Genomic DNA, 21,573 nt, shown 5'->3' with positions numbered 1-21,573 from the left:
TAATTATTGCCCCATTTCTTGGTTTATTTTACAGTTTAATATACATTGTATAAACAATATAATCCCAGCATGATTATTTGACAGTTTACTTCTTAGTGAGGAGCAAACTAGAAAGTACCTTCTTAAAGTATATATTTGACTTTCAGTAGCACCTCTACTATATTGTAGTTGATCTGTTATGAGTCATTAGATTTAGCTGTAGTTGAGGGGTAAATCTGCATCTATTTACTGGTGATTCCTGAATTGGGGTTTGTGCTTTTTTGCTGTTACTTTGAACAGTGGCTACAATTATTTTCCTACTGTCTATGGGCTAAGGACTGTCACAGGCCTTTGGAGTTTGTGTTGAAAGAAAATACACTTTACTTATCAGTTCTGGGGGATGGAAGGACAGTACTTCAACGTATAAAAATATTTCAGTTTCTAGTATCTGAGATAATGTAACATTCTCCCACGAAGAACAATGTTGCTGATATCAAACAGACTGTACTTGCTTATTCAGTCAGTGTTTTGCAAGAGTTACATGAAGATGAAAAGAAACATGAAAAGCAACTTACCCTAACGATGATTCCCATACGTTTACTTTCATAAGTAAATGGAAAGATCTGGAGGATGGTGAAGTTTAGTATCTGACCACCAGGTGTCCTCAGCTGCATGGAGGATTGATCTCTGCCAACCAGTGTTAAGCCTACACTTTCAGTCCACTGTACCAGGGCCACCTAAATACAAGAAAGGTCACAGGTCAGATAGACTGCTGAGCTTTGTGGTTCAGAGGTCATGTAAATGAACACCAGAGGGGAAGGGACAGTGGGTTAACTGAAGAAAAAGTTACTCAGTCATTAACGTCACTGTAAAATGGATCAGTTTTTCTACCTTGGCCATGTAATGTGAACAAATGGCCCTTTAGTGTTATTTCCTGCGGCCATTCCTGCCCATTGACAATATTAATTACTCAGTCCCTGGAAGGACTTACTAATGTCCAGTAACACATGACATGCACTACACTCTGTTCTGAGCCAGCCAGATGATGTTTAAAAAAAAAAAAAAAAAAAAAAAAAAAAAAAGTTGGCGGTGGAAACACACAGTACATGACTGCCCCCATTCAAATGTGGGTTTAAAGACAAGTAGAGGATATTAAAGCAATGAAGGTCTAAGTTGTCAATATGCCAATAACCCAAAGTGATGAAACAGGACGTGATCCTGCACCACTGGGGTTAGTGGGAACAGAACTGAGCCCATAATGAAGGCCACTGAAAACTGGAAAGTAAAAGGAAGTCAATGAAACAGATCCAGTCAGTGAGTTTATGTGGCTTTATTGTGCACTGGGCATTCGGCTACAACGTCAAGGGACGTGACTACTGTTGTAAACAAAGCTGAGCAGAGGAGAGTTCTAAAGATCCGAGGACAAAAGAGAGTTTCTGCCTCTTGCAGCGTGATATTCTCTTGAGACAACTGCACTGAGTCAGCACAGCTTAGGTTATTTAAATCTGATCAGGATAAGTTTCAAATGGAAACATTGCACACACTAGGAACTGCCCTTCCCTCCCCATCCCCAGTGAAAACACCTCCAGCTCCCCCAGACAAATTTTGGGCTAAATCTGTATCCAACTCTAAAACTCAGTCCCACCTCTGACTAAAGTTGCCAACCCTCCAGGATGGGCCTGGAGTCCCCTGGAATTGGCATTGATCTCCTGGTGACTATTGAAAGCAATCCGGGAGATTTTAACAGGATATTTTAACAAAATCACATTACATCATGTTGAGGGGACGGGGGGGGAATCTCCCGGAATAGCTTCAGTCAGAGTTGGCAACCCTACCTCTGATGCAAATATCAGGCCAAGTTCTCTGCTTGTGTAACTCCGTTTACTACAAGATAGTTACATCAACAGAGAATTTGACTAATTCATTTTAATGCTTGCAATCTGGGCACTTATATTCACTGCACATCCCAGGTTCTTTCAGCAAGGAAAGATTTAGACTCAACAGTGCAAATAAATCTCTGAGAAGAAAGCTTGCTGTATCCAGTCACTCTACACTAGCTTCTAAGTAAATAAAAACAAAACCCAAGTGTCAGTGGATTCTCATCTATTTTTATAGACATCCATTAAGAGTGGCATGTCTAAAGAAATGCACATAAAAAGCCTTTACCTGTCTTGTCTTATAGCCATTATCTTGTTGAGAAGCTGAGTGGAATTAAGATCAGTTTTATGGAGACTTATTTACTAATAATCTTTTCCCTTCATTAGAGAAATCACTTCGATAACCATAATTATTCCTGACATTTCATCTCTTTCGGCACAAGTCTATTTAGTGAATGCAAGCGCTAGGACAAAGTATTCCATTCACTACTAAAGGAGTTATGTCTTCCAAAGAAGTTCATGAAAAAATACCTACCACACATCAAATACTTAAGCCATGGAGCTAGCCTCTCAACTGGAAGTAACTTATTTAACCTGCACTGGAAGCTGTGTGCACACATTAAGAGGAAGAGACACCACCCTCATTTAAACCTAGTGTTCCTAACATGCTAAAGCACATAGGGCCTCATCCAAAGATTCAACTGACTCCAATAGGCCATTAGGACCTCAATCTAATGAGGTATTTCAAGTCCAGAACTATTGGTGTGACTCTCCGTGGCAGGTTCTCCCTCAATGTAAAGCTTTTTGACTATTTTTAGGATTTGGACAGCCTGGCTCTAGGTCTCTCATACAGACTCCATATTGCTAAAAGCCTCTTTCGAATCTGTGTAGTAGCTTACTCATCTTCATCATGTGATTACAATGTACTGAAGAAAGAAAAAACAACAACAACAACAACAAAAACTTACTGCAAACCTTCATTTATCCTAAAACCCAGGCCTGCAGACTTGAGGGAAATAACATGCTTAAAATACTGCTTCTTGTGTTCGACATTTCATATACTACTGTTTACGGGATTCAAATTAAAGGAACTGCTCCCCCTCAGGACTGCAATAATTGAAACCTTGGAGGGCTAATTCAGAGTTTATTCATACAGAATATTTGCATTCAGACACCTTCCAGTTTTTGCTCTAACTCACTTCTTTACTCTGTGTCACCATCATTTTCTATTTTTCAGACAAAAAGCACGGTCCAACTAAATGCACAGAACCCAATACTGGTTCAGATTTAAATCACGGACACTGCAGCTGAAATGAGAGCTTATTCAAAGGGTCACCTTAATTCCTGCTGAGCAGTACCCTGCATAGATATTTCAGTAGGGACTGCTCACAGACTACGGTTCCACACACAGCATGAGGATGTATGGCAGAATTAGGCCATACATCATTAGTTAGATTGGGGTTTTTTACTGAATGGAATTCTTTCAGTGGATTTGGAACCACAATGTGGTATTTGGAGAGGAAAATTATTTAACTGTTAAAAAAAAAATCTCAGCATCCCCCCAGCTTTTTAATTAATGAAATTAATCCTGCTAGGTTTGCTTCTACCAAATTATATGGTTTTCTTTTGGGGGGGAAAAGGGAAGCAGGAAAGTCTCCCAAGACTAAGAACTGGTTTGCCCGAAAACTTCTGTACAACAATGAAAATATTTTATGGGGAGATTTTCAAAAGATAGGCATCCAATTGCCATTGAATGGAAACTGAGGCCCAGATTCTCAAAAGGAATTTAGGTGCCTAACTCTTAGTGAAGTCAATGGGAGTTAGGAGCCTAAATACTTTTGAAGATCTGGGCCTGGGTTTCATGCTTCTCTGTTCCCCATCTAGTCTTGAAAACATCCTTAAAGTATTAAGGAAGCTAGTTAGAGGCTCTTCTATTGTCCTCATTCTTAACAGTTCTCTGGATCAGAACTTGATCTCAGGCTTCTATTGCTCTGGTTAATACAGAAATATATAAATGTTCAATTTATGTTATTTATTAAAAGTTTCTAACCTCCGTTCCCTGACCTGATGTCTCTCTATTCGACCTCCACAGGGCGATGTTACACTAGTATCACTCTCTGAAATCTCACAGACCAAAAAGAACACTTCATGCTTATTTGTCCACATGTTTGAAATCCGCAGTTGTCTGAAGGCACAAACCTTCTTGTTCCCTTCACAGCCCAGTAAGAGTCTTATGGAAAAATAATTATTAAAATACCTGGATTTTCTCATGCAGGAGACTGGGACTAGATGAAAAATGTTACAGTACAGTACAGTAGTTGGACTGTGAAAAAAGGAAAGAGGTGGTCTGTCTCCGCCACTCACTCTAGACTGTCAACATCATGCAGTGAGGTAAAAAAATGCTTTCTAAAAAAATTTTCATAGGGGACAAAAGCTTCGTCAGGGCTGCTAAGGAAAGAGTGCAACAAGCAGATGGGTTAAGAATAAGAGGACCAGAATTACAGGGAATCAGCTAGTCAGAAGTATTGAAACCCATTAATTTGCTTGTGTCTTATTGATCAGAAGAGAATAATAGATTTTGTACCTTAGAGGCCTTGGTTTGTTTTTTAAACCCTTCACTTCCGCCCACGCCCTAATATAATATCACTGAAGATTTCATATGTTACATAAAATGAAAAGTAATTACCATGAGTAATAAATAAATAGAGTTACAAACCCCACAACATACAAAATCCATATGTGATTTACCAGGACATTTACAATAACTGATTCCATAAAAAGAACTGATATAATAAACAAGGTTATCTTGGACTCCACCATTAAAATTAAATAAATCAATGGCTGGGTTGCCAATAAAACAAGATACAATATTCTGAAGGTGTAAGTCTCTTATGGAAGGAATGGAGAAATATCTATTTGGCTCCCTCAATATAGGCTAAAATAAATATCCCCAGTGATAAATCAACTTAAGAGTACTTCATTGCCAGAAATTTCCTGATTGCTAGGATTCTCCATACATTACAAACTATTTCTCTAGGGATGGGGCAGAACATTTTCTCCAGTAGTAATTTTCACTATCAGGAAAAGGAACTAAATGCTTCCACTGTTCTATCTGCTCAAAAGCCAAGTTGTACCCATTTAACAAATACATATCTCTAGCAGAAAAAAGGCATAAAGCAACCCAATGGTTAGAAACTGAAGCTAGACAAATTCAGTCTAGAAAAAATGCAATTAAAACAAACCACTTGAAACAGAGCAAGCAGTCATACCTAAGGACATGATGAATTCTCCATCAAATGAAGTCTTTAAATCAAAACTGATATCTTTATGAAAGATATGCTATAGCTCAAAACAAAGTTATGGACTTAATGCAGAAATTACTGGGTGGGTTTCTATAATCTGTGTTATAAGGAGGTCAGATTAGATCTATAGATATATAAGACCATGATGGTCTTCTGACCTTAAAAAAAAAATCTAATAATATCTGCAACTGCAAGGAAAAAATCCTTAGTCAATTTATGAATCATTTCCCTATGAGCTTTGCAGATGGTTTAATTCTGCAGCACCTCCAGTAGAGATGGAGGAATCCTTTTACTCCTGCACTTAACACACTAATTCAGTTACACATATTTAATATCAGCATCTCCTGGAAACTAGAAAACTACAGAGAAGTAGGTATCGATTTTCCATATGTTGTACCACTATTGAGGTATGCTAACTTTTTTTTTCTGCCTCCAAATAGCCCCTTTCTTTCTTGCTCTGCCATTTAAGGTAGATCTCAGGACAACAAGCATTTAAATTTCCAAAAAAGTTAACACTTAGGGTAATATGTAAAACTGAATATAAGGCAAATGAAAAATTAGCTGAGTGCAGACCTTACAAGCCTCACGAGGTGGTGCAGAGTGCAAGACAATCCTGGGGACACTAAGACCCAGAAGAAGCCTGCACAAGAAAGAAGCAGATCCTCCCTCCTGCTGCTGTCTCCGCCCAGCTGCAGGTCCCAGATCAACTCCTCTGTCCCTCCTTAACTCTACCCTGGGCCTTCAGTACTCAACTCTAGGGGAAGGGAAATGGCACTGGCTTTTAAACCAACACTTTCCAACCTCCAAAAGCTGCAGAATTCCTGCCTCTGCGCAAAAAACGTTTTTCACTGAAACTTTTGAAGTTTGCTGACTAGCTGTAATTGAAAATGTTAAAATTAATAGGCTTACACAGCAACTAGCAAATAAATAATAGTGTCAACATCAACATGGCCTTCATTGATGCAGATTTTGGGCACCCAGTTTTACTGGATATAGGGGTGCATTTTTAGAGTAATCAAAGATGGGAAGCTGTCATACACTGTGCTATTTAAACTGACAGTTATGTGTGTTCCAAGTCACAGTCATTCTCTCTGAGAGAAGCACCTGAGTTGGAAAATAAGTGTGGGTGGGAAATTAAGTGTGTGTGTCGGGGGGGGGGGGGATTTATATATAAAGCAAGCAAAGTAAAACTGATTTCAGAGAACCCTCAGACCTCTGAGATAAACATAGCAAGAGAGTCCTCCACGCTCAGTGCTGAACAGCAACCAAAATAGCTAATAAACCTTCATTACTACATTCTAGGAATCTCTGGATATTGGCTCTGTGTGCCTATACTAGGTTAGATATATTTCTCTGCACTGAGAGTCAAAATTGCTAATGCAACTCTATATACCATCTCCCTAAACTTCCCCCTCTGGCTAGTCATTAAATTACTCAAGCCATCTCTGAAATGGATATTGATTAACAAATTTCATTTTAAAGAGAGACAAATTGATCCTTGCTATTAGTTGCTCTTCAAATGTCCCCAACTAGATTGCCTAGGAACACAGACAATGGCAGTAATCAATTGGAGCACACTCTTTCATGTCCTGGAAGCTGTGGAGTGCTGTCAGGGTTAAAGATTGTTTGCCCAAGAATCCCAAGCAGGCTTATCTCTGATCAGATTATATCTATTTCATTTCCCCTGTTAGTTACTGTATGGCTACAACTGACACAATCAAAGAGCCCCAAGGCTGTAACTGATATCTGAATAAAGATACTTCAAGACTTCTAAATGGGAATATGCACAGGAAACAAATTTAGGAAATCCTGCTTTCTGTTACAGGAAATTAATCCTATTCCAACTGGTAGAAATTACCCTCACTGTTCAACAGTAAGAAGAATACAAGTTTTTGTACTCATTTCATAAACTGACCTCTCCTGACATGCTAATATTTTATTGATATAGAATTTCAAAGGTAGGCTTTAGATGCCTGTTAAAGACTTTCCCTCTAGGAATCCATGAATGCTATTTAACAGTATCACACTTTCCTGAAGGGTTTAACTAGCACTGGTTTCACATTTAGTACCACCTATTGTGAGACACACAGTAGATGTTTGACTGATATTTGTACTCTTGAGACCTACAGACAAGACGTCTTCAGTGTTGTAAAGCATATTTAATTTCTGAAACCACTTGCAATTCACTGTTCAAAACATTGCAAGGAAAACAATGTAGACCAAGTATAATTTCAGAGAGATTAGTTATAAAGTTACAATATAAAAATACTATGTATTACAGCTATATTAGTTGCAAAAAAAATTTAAAGCAGGAATTACAATTACAATTGGAAATATGTCAAACTTCACTGAGACTTTACGGGCATGTAGGTAAAGAAACAGAGGCTATGAATGTAAATAGCCAATAAATTCACTATGAAACAGCCTCAAATACTGACCACAAAAATTAACATCTGGAAATTGTTCAGATCCCATTTCAATGCAAAGGCACCTACTTCTGTAAAACTGCTTTATTGGCAGGAGCAACAGTTTAAGGAGAAACCCAGGTAAGCAAAATACAGAACAAAAGTATGGTTTGGAAGCAGCATTTGCACAGTGCCTGTTCACTCCAAGCACCATGAAGACAGAAATACCCTTTTGTCACCATGAGCACAAGAATTTTGTTTATAAAAGAATGTGCTTAAAATGATCCTATACTGGGGGCTAGGAAACCTTTTGTCCTCTTGAAAGGAGATCATGGTCTATTTGAGTGAGTAATCATAGGAAATATTTTAAAAGTATGTGCAATGTAGGGCAACTCATCACCACAAGCTTTTGAGGTTGTACCTTACTAGAATAATCTTAGAACTCTGGCTATTTGAAGGATTTAAAACAATTTCTTATATGAACAGCTCCTCACCTTTAACACCACCTTTAGGAAACCTAGCTAGTCTTATAATGTTAAAAGTGAAAAACTGTTTATATAAAACAATAAGAAAAAATTCCCTTCAAATACTGCCAAAGATCTACACATCATCAATGGAATTTCTAAAAAAAAATTTCAAATTTTCAGTCTTTTAGCAGATATGGGCAAGTGTAATTATTCAAACAAACTGTTAAGAAACCATAATTAGCCCTGAATAATTTAGAATTTGTACAATACTGTTTTAGTTTAGTTGCAGTAAAATATATATCCAATAAGTATTACTCATACACAAAATATAAATATTTAAGGGTAGTAGGAGGGCTCAGGTGCCCCCGACTTGCCACTAAGGAAGTGACTAAACAGTAGACTGTGGTCACCACTGAGAGAAGTGGCTGGACAGGGACTACAGAGACATCCCCGGGAAGGGGGAAGCATCAAGTGTGGCATGGCCAGAGGCCTTTGTCACTGAAGAGGACATTGCGGTCCTTGGAGGGACATGGGTCCAAAAGCAAAAGAGATGATGGGCTGAGCACCTCTAGAGCCAGGCACACTGGCTACCAGAGCTAATTCCCATATTGGCCATGAGGAGATGCTGGAGGAGTGAGTGGATCCCGTCACAGGCCCTTACTGGACCATACGCCAGTGGAGGATTAGCATGGCAGAGCTCTGTTCTGACACAGTCCCCTCCCTGCTTCTATCACATAAGATACACTGCGATAAAAGACCCGCAGCACCAAGTCTCAGAATCCACGTCAGCTGATTTGGGCTCGGTGGGGATTGGGCTGTGGGGCTGAAAATAGCAGTGTAAAGTTCAGGCTCAGACTGGAGCAGGCCTCTGAGACCTTCCGCCACTTTCTGGGTCTCAGAGCCTGGGCTCCAGTCCATGCCCAAATGTCTACACTCTACTTTTATATCCCCATAACTCGAGCTTGAGTCAGTTGACCTGGGCCAGCTTTGGGTCTTTTACTGCAGTTTAGACATACCCATAGAGGTGGGGGACTGCAGGCATCCTTGCCAGATCCGGCCCTTTGCACCAGCAGCGAATTCCCCTGTGATAAAAGAATTCTCTGTTGGGCATTTGTGGTCAGTTTATGCTCCCTTTGTCCCATAACTGCATAGACAATCTGACCCCTTGACTTGACTAGAATAGGCTTGCCTTAAATTAAAGATGAGCTGTGGTTCTCCTTACTAAATATACATAAAATTGGTTTAACATATATGCAAAGAGGGAGGGTTTGTTCCATTTGTAAAATATTTATTGTTTGACATGTAGCACTTTCATTATTTCCCTATTCATTCCTACAGAAAAGAATTTTTGATTATGCTTTTTCTTCAGAAATTGTCTATTTCAAGCCTTTAAAAACATGGAGGTGAGGGAGAAGAGGGTGGGGAAAAAAGGAAATCTCACCTCGTCAGGACTGGAAGCCTGGTACACCCTGCAGGAGTCTTCATAATGTCTCTCAGCTTCAGCCTGATCTGTCACGCCGTTAGATTCATACACTGGTGTCACGTTGTGACAGAGGGCAATCGCTTTCACAGCCTCGTGAACACGGCTACTCATGGTTTTACGTACTTTGGTGGCCAGGGTGGGGCCTTTTAAAGCAGGTGGGTCTTGTGACTGCTAATGAGAAAGGAGAAAAGAAAGTGTAGACAGTTTTGAAAAGCAGGAATAATCAAATATCATTAAGGATCTTACTTCTGTTATAACCATACACATACTATTTGCATGGACTCACACCTCCAGTAACTTGGGATATGTTTTTGACTGGGGCATCTTCTTTGTATGTGTTATCATGGGAATAACTGAGACCACTTCCCAGTTATGTGCAGCTAAATGAAGTTAGATTTACTTAACTATAGATGAAATGAAAAAATAACTCCCTAAGATATTTGTCCAAGAATTTTCAGTACAGCTTGGATGAAAAGGGTAATTTGTTGCAGACCCACCAAATCACTACACAAGCTTAGTGGATGAAAATGTTCCCCCAAAATCACCAGATTGTGTGTTCCATTGAAACCACATTTTGCTCAACAAAAGGCAAAGTGGCTTTTATGCTTGAGAATGAATTGGCTTTCATACGCATGAACACATGATTGCTGAAAACAGAAAACAGATGGGCTCACATGGAATGAGAAACTTAAATTAAGTTCATTTAATTTTTAATACTATTTTTAGTATCAGAATCAGACTCCTCAGGTAATTATACAATTACTAAATTATGCTGGTCACAGAGGGGAGACATAGTGATCCAGTTTCCTGTTCTGTTAACCTTTAATGTCAAGAGGACAAAAGTTTCACTTCCAGGTCAAAGGGCATAGCATGGTAAAAATAAGAGCAATAAAGAACTACAATTTAAATGAATCATTACTAGCAAATGCTTCTAATTATAAAGTATCTCAATTTTTAAACTATAAGAACATATATATTATAAGATTTATGGGAAGTTCAGCACACAAGTTTAGCACACAAATTTTGTACAATTAAATGCTCTCTTCAAAATTTGAGTCTTTAATAAATCTAAAATCTATCTGTGGGTTTTAAACTGCTATCCATCACCCTGATATTAGTGTGCTTTCCACATAAAATCAATAGGAATAGTGAAGTCCTTGGTTCAACCACATTTAGAGTCACATACTGTACCCAACCATTCATCCGTTAAGTCTAGTATCCTGTCTTGACTAATACTGGATACTTTAGGAAGTAATTTACCCCTAGTCGAGTTTCTTCACCTCTCAGACTGAGATGGTGCCTGAGCAGGTGTAGCCTGATCACAGAGAAATGTTTATAGACAGGAAGTATCTGGCAGTTCAGACTGACTAGCAGCTCTCAATGTCTGACAGAGATCAGATGCCAAAATGGCTCTGAAAGCCAAAGAACAAAAGACAGGTAGGTGGCTAAGGCAGCCAGGAGTTGAAAGCCACATCTACTAATATGCACACGAAGTTTCTGAGGTGTCTGAGAATGCCAGGTGTGCAAGACATCATTGTACAATGACGCACCTATCTGTTGCCAAATTCTATTGACTGAATCTGCAGGGTCACATTTTACAAATGAGGAAAAGAGCAGTCATTAAAGACAGAGACTTCTGATAATTAATAAGCCACTGCAAAACAATTTCTAGCTGTAGGAGAGTCTAATGGTTGGAGACTGCTTGTAAAGAGCAAATTTTAAAAATCAGAAAAATGGTTTACTGATAACTAAATTATTATTAATTTAAACAGTGTTAAAAGGCAACCTAAAACATTAACTACTGATGACTTCCTAAGGGTTAACCATTTTTTCAAGTGTGATAACCTGCCGGGCTAGTGCAGCAGAAATTCATCTTGTTTTCAGGAAAGAGGTAAGACACGTTTCATATGAGAAATTCTCTTGACTTCCAGATGGGTTTTTTTAAATTATCATCAAGCCCCTCATTATCATAAAGAGTGAAGTTAGTTATTTTAATGAGTCCTTGTGGCACCTTAGAGACTAACAAATTTATTTGGGCATAAGCTTTTGTGGGCCAAAACCTACTTCATCAGATGGGTTTTAGCCCACGAAAGCTTATGCCCAAATAAATTTGATAGTCTCTAAGGTGCCACAGGGACGCCTCCTTGTTTTTGCTGATACAGACTAACATGGCTACCACTCTGAAACCTGTTAATTATTTTAATTCTTAATGAACTGTGTGTTCATTTAATTTAAACACTCTACTGCAATATGTGCAATGCAGTCACAGGAGCATAACACTATTACATGTACCAAAAAGTTAAAGCGACCGACCTTTTGCATTTCACTAAGTTTGGATTTAAAAAAAAAAAAAATTGTTCTTAATTTAAAAAAAAAAAAAAAAAGTTTTCACTTGTCTTAGGTAAGGAAGCTCTTTTTAAGTCTGATTTTTACTGGACCATTTCCCTTTAAAGGAGACAAAAAAAAACTAAAATGCAAACAAATTTCAAATAATAATTGAAGGCTCAAAGCATTCTATTGCAAAGAGGATTTGGTTTTATTTGTAAAGGATTGTAATGAATTATGAATCCCAAATCTAGGACAACAGGATACGAGTTCATACTTCATGGATTGGTGCTGATATTTTTGGATGTGCCCTTCATGATATATGTAGGCACAACTGTGGTCATTACTTTTACTTCACAGGAAGTTGCAGAGTGACTGCTAGGGTTCTTTGATAGGTTTACCCAATGACAAAGGAAATTACAAACCATAGCACGAGTCAGGAAATGTAGTTTTCTCACCCTGATAGTTCATAAGATGTCTATTTGTTATACAAAATTGAACCAAAAGAGTGCAAGCATATAAACAAAGATCCAGATTGTTCACTACCATAGAAAAGGAATGCTAAGGGAAAATCTCCCATTATCATGGAATCATAGGACTGAAGGGACCTCGAGAGGTCATCTAGTCCAGTCCCCTGCACTCATGGCAGGACAAAGTATTATCAGACCATCCCTGACAGGTGTTTATGTAGAATGGCCTTGCTTTGTAAGTTAAATACTATACTTACTCATGTGATTTACATAGAGATTTTTGGTATTTGAAGTTGAGACAAACTGGCCAAGTTTCAAAAGTACAAATTAATATTATATCAGCCTGAACTATGATTTTAGACAATTTTGAAAAGATACAGAATGCTGTGGAAGAACTTTCCAAGTTGTAGCCAGTTTTGAAAAGTGGGTATTTGGTTTGGTCCATAAACATTCCCAGGAAACATCTAATACTGTACTGTATGCAGTATTACCAACGTCAAGAGATCAAAAATCATGAGTCAAGCCCCCCAAAATCATGAGCTCTTTTAAAGAGATTGTATTGTTCTTTTTAGGTCATTCTCTTGATTTTTGAACTTGCCCTGCCCATCCCCAGGGTATGTACATGACAATTAGTGTTGCCCACTCCCACATGTACTGGACAAGGTGATTTTTGGCCCCTGCTGCAGGAGCTCTCATCCCCATATCTGCCCCTCTCCTGCTCAGCAATTAATCCTGTCCTCCAGTCCCTCATCAGTAATGTCCCAACCCAACCCCCTCAATTCAACTCCCCCTCAGTTCAGTCCCACAGCCCCCATCAACTCCCACTGTCCTCAGTTCACCTCCCAGCACTCACCCCATCGGCTCAGAACCAACCATCAATACAGCCCTCCCATCCCACCAGCCCCCTCCCTCCGCACTTCAGCCCCACTGCAGGCCCCAGACCATAGTTCAGCCCTTCCAGCCTCACCTATGCTCCTCTTAAGGTTCTTCCCCTTCACCAGGCTGCGTTGGGTGGGGTGGGGGGAGCTGCAGAGAGGTCCCCTCTCCCACTTCCCAGGGTGGCAGGGGAACCCTGGCTGCGGGGCTGACAGCGGGGATCCCTGGCCACCAGGGGCTGACAGCAATTTCTAAGTAAAATTAAGCCTCACTTGTGATCTCTGGATAGAACTCGGAAATATCAGGCTTATTTTTTTTCAGGCACGGCTGGTAATTATAGATATATACACCTCTATCCCGATATAACACGAATTCTGATATAACGCAGTAAAGCAGTGTTCGGGGGGGGGGGGGCGGGGAGGGCTGCGCACTCCGGTGGATCAAAGCAAGTTCGATACAACGCTGTTTCACCTATAACGTGGTAAGATTTTTTGGTTCCCGAGGACAGCATTATATCGTGGTAGAGGTGTACATATTAATCATGCAGCTGCCTATATGTTTTACTGAAAATTTGAGCTATGTAGTCAGGATCCCTTTATGAACAGCCCAATGACCTGTCAAACTGTTCACTGCTTTGAGAACAAAGAGTTAAATTAATCAGACTTTACTTTACCTGCGTATATATACTAAATATATGGCTCTGCACTTCATCCATGGAGTCCAGTCCATAGGCTACTGTCCCAAGGTGAAGCCTTTTAAAAACCATCTCATTCTGTGTGAGAGTTCCTGTAACAGAAGCAGCATTATAGGCCACGTCCAAGCCCTGGCAGACACTTATTTTCCATTCAAGCCCTGTTCTCTGCTCTTCCCAACAAAGAGAGAAAGGATGAGATGGGAGCACAGATGTTTACCTAGTTACTATAATGAGCTACTAGTGCAGCTTCAAGCGAGTGAAAAACAATTTTAGTAACTTGTGGGTAGATCTTGCAGGGAGTGGTAGAGTACTTGGCTAGGAGCTCCATTAAAATGAGACTACTCACCAAGTAACTTGCTGCTTAATGAGATAAGGGTATTGGTGTGAAATCCTGACCCCACTGAAGTCAATTTCAGTTTACCCATTGACTTAAATGGATCTGGGATGTCATCCCAGAACCTGGCCCTTGACTATTAACTTAGTTCTTTTGTTGTCCTAGACCAGAGTCGTGAAGGTTCTGTGACATTAAAAGCTGGAATGATGGCAGGTGACTGGTTTCTGTTCCTAAAGAAGGGTTGTCTGTGGAGCTGGGTAAAATGTATTTGGCAAATTTATTGCTCGCCACACAATGTATTTTCCAGGCACCAAAACTCTTCACCAAAATAAATAAATAAATACAGGCCACAAAACCTGGAAATGTTGATTTAAAGTTTCATCTTGAAAAGGTCAATTTGATTTCACAAATCAAAACATTGCGTTTCAAGCCAAAAAAAAGTTTTTCATTTTTTCATTCTGGGGAGAAAAACTGGAAAAAGAAAACGAACAGAGTTTTATTTTGTATATTTCTGTTCAACCTCCAAACTGAAAACAAGTGTATTTAAAAAAAAGAAAAAGAAGCAAGTTATTCCATTCCCTCTCGCTCACAGAACAGGGGCTGAAGACTGACAGAAGTGAGTGATGGTGAGGAACACACACAATAAACCATAAGGGGTGAAAAATCATCCCTGTCTCTTGCCCACTTATGTGCACACCCCCTCATTAAGAAAGGGCTCTATTATATGAGAGAACAACATGGAGATTCAAAACATGGTTTATAATCAAGGTACTGAACCACATTTTCTAAAAGAAAATCCCTGTTAGAAAAGAAGATACGTTATATCAGTGGTCACCAACCGGTCGATTGAGATCAGCTGGTCGATCCTGGAGACTCTCCCAGTCGATTGCGATCTCTGGCTGCGCAGCCGCTAAGGCGGCTCCCTGCCTGCTCCAGCCCCACGCTGCTCCCGGAAGTGGCCAGCATGCCCCTGCGGCCTGGGGCGGTGGCAGGGGTCTCCGCATGGTGCCCCTCTCTGCAGGCACCGCCCCCGCAGCTCCCATTGTCCAGGAACGGGGAGCTGTGGTCAATAGGAGCTGCGGGAGTGGTGCCGGTCGAGAGGGGCAGTGCCTGTGGTGCCACATGCCCCCCCCCAGCCCAGGGGATTCAGGAGCGCATTGGCCCCTTCCAGGAACAGCGTTGGCCTTAGCCCTGCTGCACCGCTGACCGGGAGCTGCCCAAGGTAAGTGCCCCCCGGTGGGAGCCTGCACCCCAACCCCCAACCCTGAGCCTCCTCCTGGAGCCAGAACTCCATACCCCTTCCTGCATCCTAAACCCCTGCCCCCTCCCAGAGCCAACATCCCGTACCCGCTCCTGCACCCCAACACTCTGCCCCAGCCCAGAGTTCCCTCCCACACTCCAAACCCATCAGCCCCAGCCCAGAGCCTACGCCCCCTCCCGAACCCCAACCCACTGCCCCAGCCCAGTGAAAATGAGTGAGAGTGTGGGAGAGCGAGCGAGGAACGGAGAGAGGTGGGGATGGAGTGGGTGGGGCTTTGCAGAAGGGGCGGGGCCTCAGGGAAGAGGTGGGATAGATCCTGGGTTGCACTTACATTCAAAAAGTGATCTTGTCGTAAAAAGGTTGGAGACCACCGCATTATATTTTCCTACCCCATCAAAGGAGAATGTATATTAACTTATTTGACCATTCAAAGAAAATATGTTACCCAAAAACATTCTTCACGCTTTTGCCTATACCAAAACTCCTGATAACTCATTTACCTGCATACCTGTTTTGTCTGTAAGTAAATAGGATATCCTTCCGAGCTGCTCTGGAATAGTGCTGGATCGAACCACTGTCCCAGGAATTTTGGAATCCCTACGGATCATCCAGCTGTAGACTATTTTCCCCATATCCAGGTTCACACGTAAGCTATGTTGGGGAAAAAAGAACAAAAGGGCTAAAAAAAAAAAAAAATCATCTGAGAATATCCCCAAAGAAATGGGATAATAAATTTGCTATAAAACTTTTGGACAACATCATGAGCTACCATAGGAAAGTGCTTCCATATTAGAATTGAGCAGCACAAAAGGTGTTGAGGGAGAACCACGTATTAGCTCCTGTGACAGCAATGAGAAGTTCAAAGTTGCTAAGGAAAGAAGATATACCATGAATGGAAGCTGGACACACCATCTAAGTAGGGATAAAACGATCAACAACCAAAAAACCAGAGGTTTAAAAAAAAATGGTGGTGGCTTGCTTTCTTCCTCTCACCCCCTTCATTTTTGCTCACCTCTCTTCAGGGAAACAAGGAAGCCTGTAGAGCAAGAGAGGCTGTCCCTGCAATAGGCATTTCTAATCCCTCATTTCTTGAGAACTCACAAGAAAGTCCAATATTTTAAAATTCTAGATGTGTATGTTAAAGTGTGGCAGAGTAGAAGGCTATACGTTTTGCTGGGAAGTGTTAATTGATTGGCTTACCTAATAGGAATGATGTTTGAAAACAGGAGGAGGAATCGTATGATCTGAAGATACCAGCGGCCTGCGAAATGCTGGAGGGCCACCATGACAAGCGAGACCACCACAAGGGCTCCGAACAAGATTTTGGTGAGGCAGTTCACTTCCAAGTCAAATAGGCCAATCTAAGCAAATAAAATAAAATATTTTCTACAGTGTAAATCGAGAGATTAATCCATGTAGTGTTCTCATATTTGGCATGAGCTGCCATCATGCCTTGAAGTGTGCATGCACCCAAAGAGGTAATGGGATTCATGCATACATTTCCAGTGCAGAAATGAATGCAATAAATGAAACAGAGCTCTCGAGATTATGGGGGTGAGGACCCGCAGAAAACTAAAAACAGCAACAGCAAGATTAAGCATTAGTTTCAAATCAACTGACAGTTCCAAGATGTTGTTCATCACCAGACACATTTTCTTCTCTTCATTTAAATCTCTGTACTGTTTTGCATTTCAAAGCAACACTTTCCCCAACTCAACCTTCATGCTTCCAAGCCTTTGGAGGTACAATATCACAAGCACTGGAGTGCTACACACCTGCTGCTGCCACTTTCTAATGCAGGGGTAGGCAACCTATGGCATGCGTGCCAAAGGCCGCACGCAAGCTGATTTTTAGTGGCACTCACACTGTCCGGGTCCTGGCCACCGGTCCTGGGAGCTCTGCATTTTAATTTAATTTTAAATGAAGCATCTTAAACATTTTAAAAACCTTATTTATTTTACATACAACAATAGTTTAGTTTTATATTATAGACTTATACAAAGAGACCGTCTAAAAACGTTAAAATGTATTACTGGCACCCGAAACCTTAAATGAGAGTGAATAAATGAAGACTCAGCACACCACTTCTGAAAGGTTGCCGACCCCTGTTCGAATGTAAACTGCCTTTTCAAAAAAGGGTATTTAGAAGTGATCAACTCTGTTAGCACTTCGGTGAAGAGATCTGAGACGCCTCATATTGTCAGCAACTGGTCACTAACATCCACAGAACTAACCTTAGCTAAGGGACACGATACAACATTGTGCGTGGACAATTTCAATTTTATCTTTATAGTTAAAGCTACTGTGGGTGCAGTCACACTGGTATAAATGTATTTATACCGGTAGAGCTTAAGGCTGCACAATAAGCCAAGCCAGTATAACTGAGTGAACCCTAGGGTTGTACCAATATAATTATTGATAAACAAAGAGTCATTCCCCTAACATACATCGCTATTCTGGTACAAAAAACACTCGTAGACCAGGCTGAGAAAGTAAAGCAGGAAGAGACCACCTATGAGGAGTATCCTAAATTGCACACCGGAAGTCAATCACAATTCAGCTGATGCTGCCCAGTTTACATCGTGGTTAGATGTTTTCTAAGGGTATGTCTTCACTACCCGCCGTATTGGCGGATAGCAATCGATTTATCCGGGATCGATATATAGTGTCTCGTTAAGACGTGATATATCCATCCCCGAACGCACTCACCGTCGTCTCCGGAACTCCACCAGAGCGAGCGGCGGTAGTGCAGTCGACGGGGGAGCCGCAGCCGTTGATCCCGCGCCGTGTGGACCCCAGGTATTTCGATCCAAGATACTTCAACTTCAGCTACGCTATTCGCGTAGCTCAAGTTGCATATCTTGGATCGATATCCCCCTCCCCCCGAGTGTAGACCAGCCCTAAGAGACAGACACTCAACATAATCTCCATGATGAACCTTTACATGGCTGCCCCCACTGATGTTTCATTTTTCTCTGAAACAGCAGGTGTACGCATAGGCATAGTTTGCAGGGGCAGCTCCAGTCAGGCCAATGGGGCTAAGCGTGGTGGGGAGGGGCAATTGCCCCCCTGCCCAAGGCTTGCAGTTTGAGGGGGAGCAATGACCCCTCTGCCCCCACCCCCTCACAAACTACACCCATGGGTGTATGTATCTGCAAGAGATAGAATACTGGGCTAGATCAGAGAGTCTCAGTCTCTTTAATGCTGTGATTGTATGCTAACTCTCTCTCTCTCAACTAGTTATCATCAGATGCACTCCATAAATAATCTTGGTTCACATGGTGCTTTAGAAGAAATAAGGAGTCCATGGGTGCTGCAGAGGAGGTGCCACAGGAACTGGGGTAATGATTTTACAGTATTTCTCGTGTCTGAGGAGGACTGATTACTAAGAAGCAAGAAAATCAGTTTACTCAAACATCAGGAGAGGGAATGAATTCACAACCCACAGGTTGAGATCCATTGTACTATGGTGGCCCAATGGTCTCCTATTGTACATCAACGACGAAATGCCGTACCTTACTTCGTGGATTTGAAGTGTTCATGACGCTGCGCAGTTCCCTCCCCGTGTAAAGAACAACTCCCACAACTGTGCCTAAATGAAATAAAAAACATGATGTATATTATTCTGGGATGAACAGGTTAAAATAATGGTGCTTTTTTTTTTTTAAATGGTTGGGATGATGCTTGTTCTTAAAAGGTTTATTTTATCCGCAGACTCAATGTGCAGGCACATTTTTAGTAGATTAATTTTAGAAAGCATGGAGAGCACCCACAAAAAAAAAAAAAAAATCAACTGATTCAAGTACCTGAGATATAAATTGGAGGGGTGGAGAAAACTGATTCTGAATATAAAAATGCCAATCCCTGAAGCTGGACACGGCACTCCTAATTATCATCATCTGTGCAATTAACTTTTAGGTAACGCAACATAAATTAATCTACTACCGTACCTAAAAGGATAAGATGCCCCATCCCTATTTTCCTCCCTTAAATTCTTGGTGTGAATTCCCACCCTGTTGCAATCAAAGGAATTGAAAAGCAGGGGTTTCAGTTCACCGCCACCACATAGTTGTACTGTTGCTTAGGTTGCTGGCTCTGGAGGCCACAAACTGTTTAGGCCTTTCTGTTGTCCTCAAAAAGCATAAAACAGCCACTTCATTCTAGTGGCCATCCCTGCTAGCTAATGGAAATATAATACAACGTTTAAACAGCAATGTGGTTATCTAGTTGTAGAATGTCAGTGTTGCAAGTACATTTTGCAACATGTCAACATTGCTCATTCCTGCCCCAGCACTAACCTCCTGTGGGTGATGGAATACTTAGTAGGAGAGACACCCCAAGGACTCATATCCAGTTAGTGCTTCCATAATTTTGGGAGACTGTTGATCAAGTGCATCCAGTTACGTTTTAATTCTGGCCCTGGAAGCCCTCGAGCATCTTTAGCTGGTGCACTTCACAAGTCTGAAGTCACTGTAGCCCTGATGGCAATTTCAGTGAAACAGGACTGTGCAATCCAATGTGTTCGACACACGACCATGAGCCCTGGTGGCTTCCTCTTCCTGTCTCATAAAGGTTGCGGAATTATGCCTCTCTCACAGGCCAAGTAATAAGGTAACAGATTTAATGATAAGTTTATGCACCTACTGACATATATTCACCTTGATAATCTTCTCACACGTTCATATACCTGCACATACAAGTTGTGCAGGGCACATAAACAGCTGCTAGGGCCTATATTTTTAAAGATATTTTGTACAGGTTAGATGACATTCATGCAAATCCATGACTCCAATGTGGCTGTCTCCCTCAATGTGCTGCTTGTCCAAGACTTACTTTGTGGTGCTAAGGCAGAGGTCTCCAAACTGTGGGGCACAGAAAAATATTCGGGGGGACGCAGCTGGGGCCCGGGCCAACCCCCCCGGGAGGGGGGAGAGCGTCACCCAACTCCGCTCCTGACCTTGGCTCTGGCTGCTGGGCTGGGACCCCAGCTGCCAGCCCTTGCTGCCGGCCTCGCACCCAGGACCCCAGCTGCTGGCCTCGATCCCTAGCCCCACCCGGAGCTATAGCTCCAGCCTCAGCCCCCTTACCTCTGTCAATGTCTGCCCCTCCCAGAGCTCTGGCCCCCCTCCCAGTGCCGGCTCCAGAGGGGGGAAGGGGGAAAAAGGTTAAGGGGGGGGTGCAAGGTAAAAAGTTTGGGGAGCATTGTGCTAAGGGCTGTGTGGAAGGTAACAGACTAAGGATGACAGAATGATTATCACCACACCATGTTCCATATAGGGCATGCAATAAGACATTCACCACACATAACTTTGCAACTTCAATAACAGGAGCATCCTAATAAAGAAGGCTAAGCTGATCCGCAATAGTTAGCCCAATATTCTTTCGATGGCCTTCCGACTACACTGTCATGGATGAATTACTCACGTCATGAATCAGTATATTTGCAGTGATAAATATTCCTGATTAACTCTACAGCTAAGTTTGATCTTTCTTCTGTGCAACTGTGGAAAAGATGCCAGGTACATTTCCTTTCTACTACCCCAGCTCATCTTTTAAGAATTAGCTTTCCATTTGCACACAGACAGATCCAGAATGCGTGTGAATCAGAGGGTTTTTTTTTCTTCTTCGTAAAATAACTGACATCTGGAAGACAATTAAGGCTAGCAGCAGAGTCAGGAAGACTAATAACTTTCTTAAATTAAGAGCTCAATAAATTAAATTCATTGGGTTTGATTTAAAAAAAACAACCCATTTGAAAAGTCTTTACTAGATTTGGATCGGCAGAAAAACCAAGTTTTATCAAACCCTTGGAAAATTAAATTTGTAGTCAGTGCCGTCGTTTGTAAGTTCTTTTATCAGAATTGTATTTCTGAGAAACAAAACTGCATGAAGTTGCTATAAATAGAGCAGTGAAGTTTCATCCAAACAGGAGAATCCACATCTAGACATAGGACTTGATCCTGCTCCATTCAAGTCAATGCAAAAATTCCAGTAATACTGTATTATGGCAGCATTCTAGAGGCCCCATAGTGCTAGGCATTGTGCAGACACATGTTAAGAAACAATCACTGGCCTGAACAGTTTACAATATTAACAGAGA

General features: G+C 41.3%; 1 protein-coding gene across 1 annotated transcript in view; it reads right to left on the bottom strand.

Moving 5' to 3' along the window:
* ATP9A (ATPase phospholipid transporting 9A (putative)) overlaps positions 1-21,573 on the bottom strand; it is a 90,560-nt gene that overhangs the window by 29,856 nt on the left and 39,131 nt on the right. The window contains exons 10-15 of the mRNA XM_054045263.1: positions 18,989-19,065; positions 16,674-16,834; positions 15,982-16,124; positions 13,858-13,970; positions 9,472-9,684; positions 555-716 (exon numbers count right to left, since the gene is read on the bottom strand). Of these exons, the coding sequence (XP_053901238.1) occupies positions 555-716; positions 9,472-9,684; positions 13,858-13,970; positions 15,982-16,124; positions 16,674-16,834; positions 18,989-19,065 (869 nt within the window). The remainder of the gene's footprint in view (positions 1-554; positions 717-9,471; positions 9,685-13,857; positions 13,971-15,981; positions 16,125-16,673; positions 16,835-18,988; positions 19,066-21,573) is intronic.

This window comes from Malaclemys terrapin, chromosome 12 (assembly GCF_027887155.1).
Source record: "Malaclemys terrapin pileata isolate rMalTer1 chromosome 12, rMalTer1.hap1, whole genome shotgun sequence".
NCBI lineage: Eukaryota > Metazoa > Chordata > Testudines > Emydidae > Malaclemys > Malaclemys terrapin.
The sequence above is the reverse complement of the archived record's forward strand: the minus strand, read 5'-3'. Positions and strand labels throughout refer to the sequence as shown.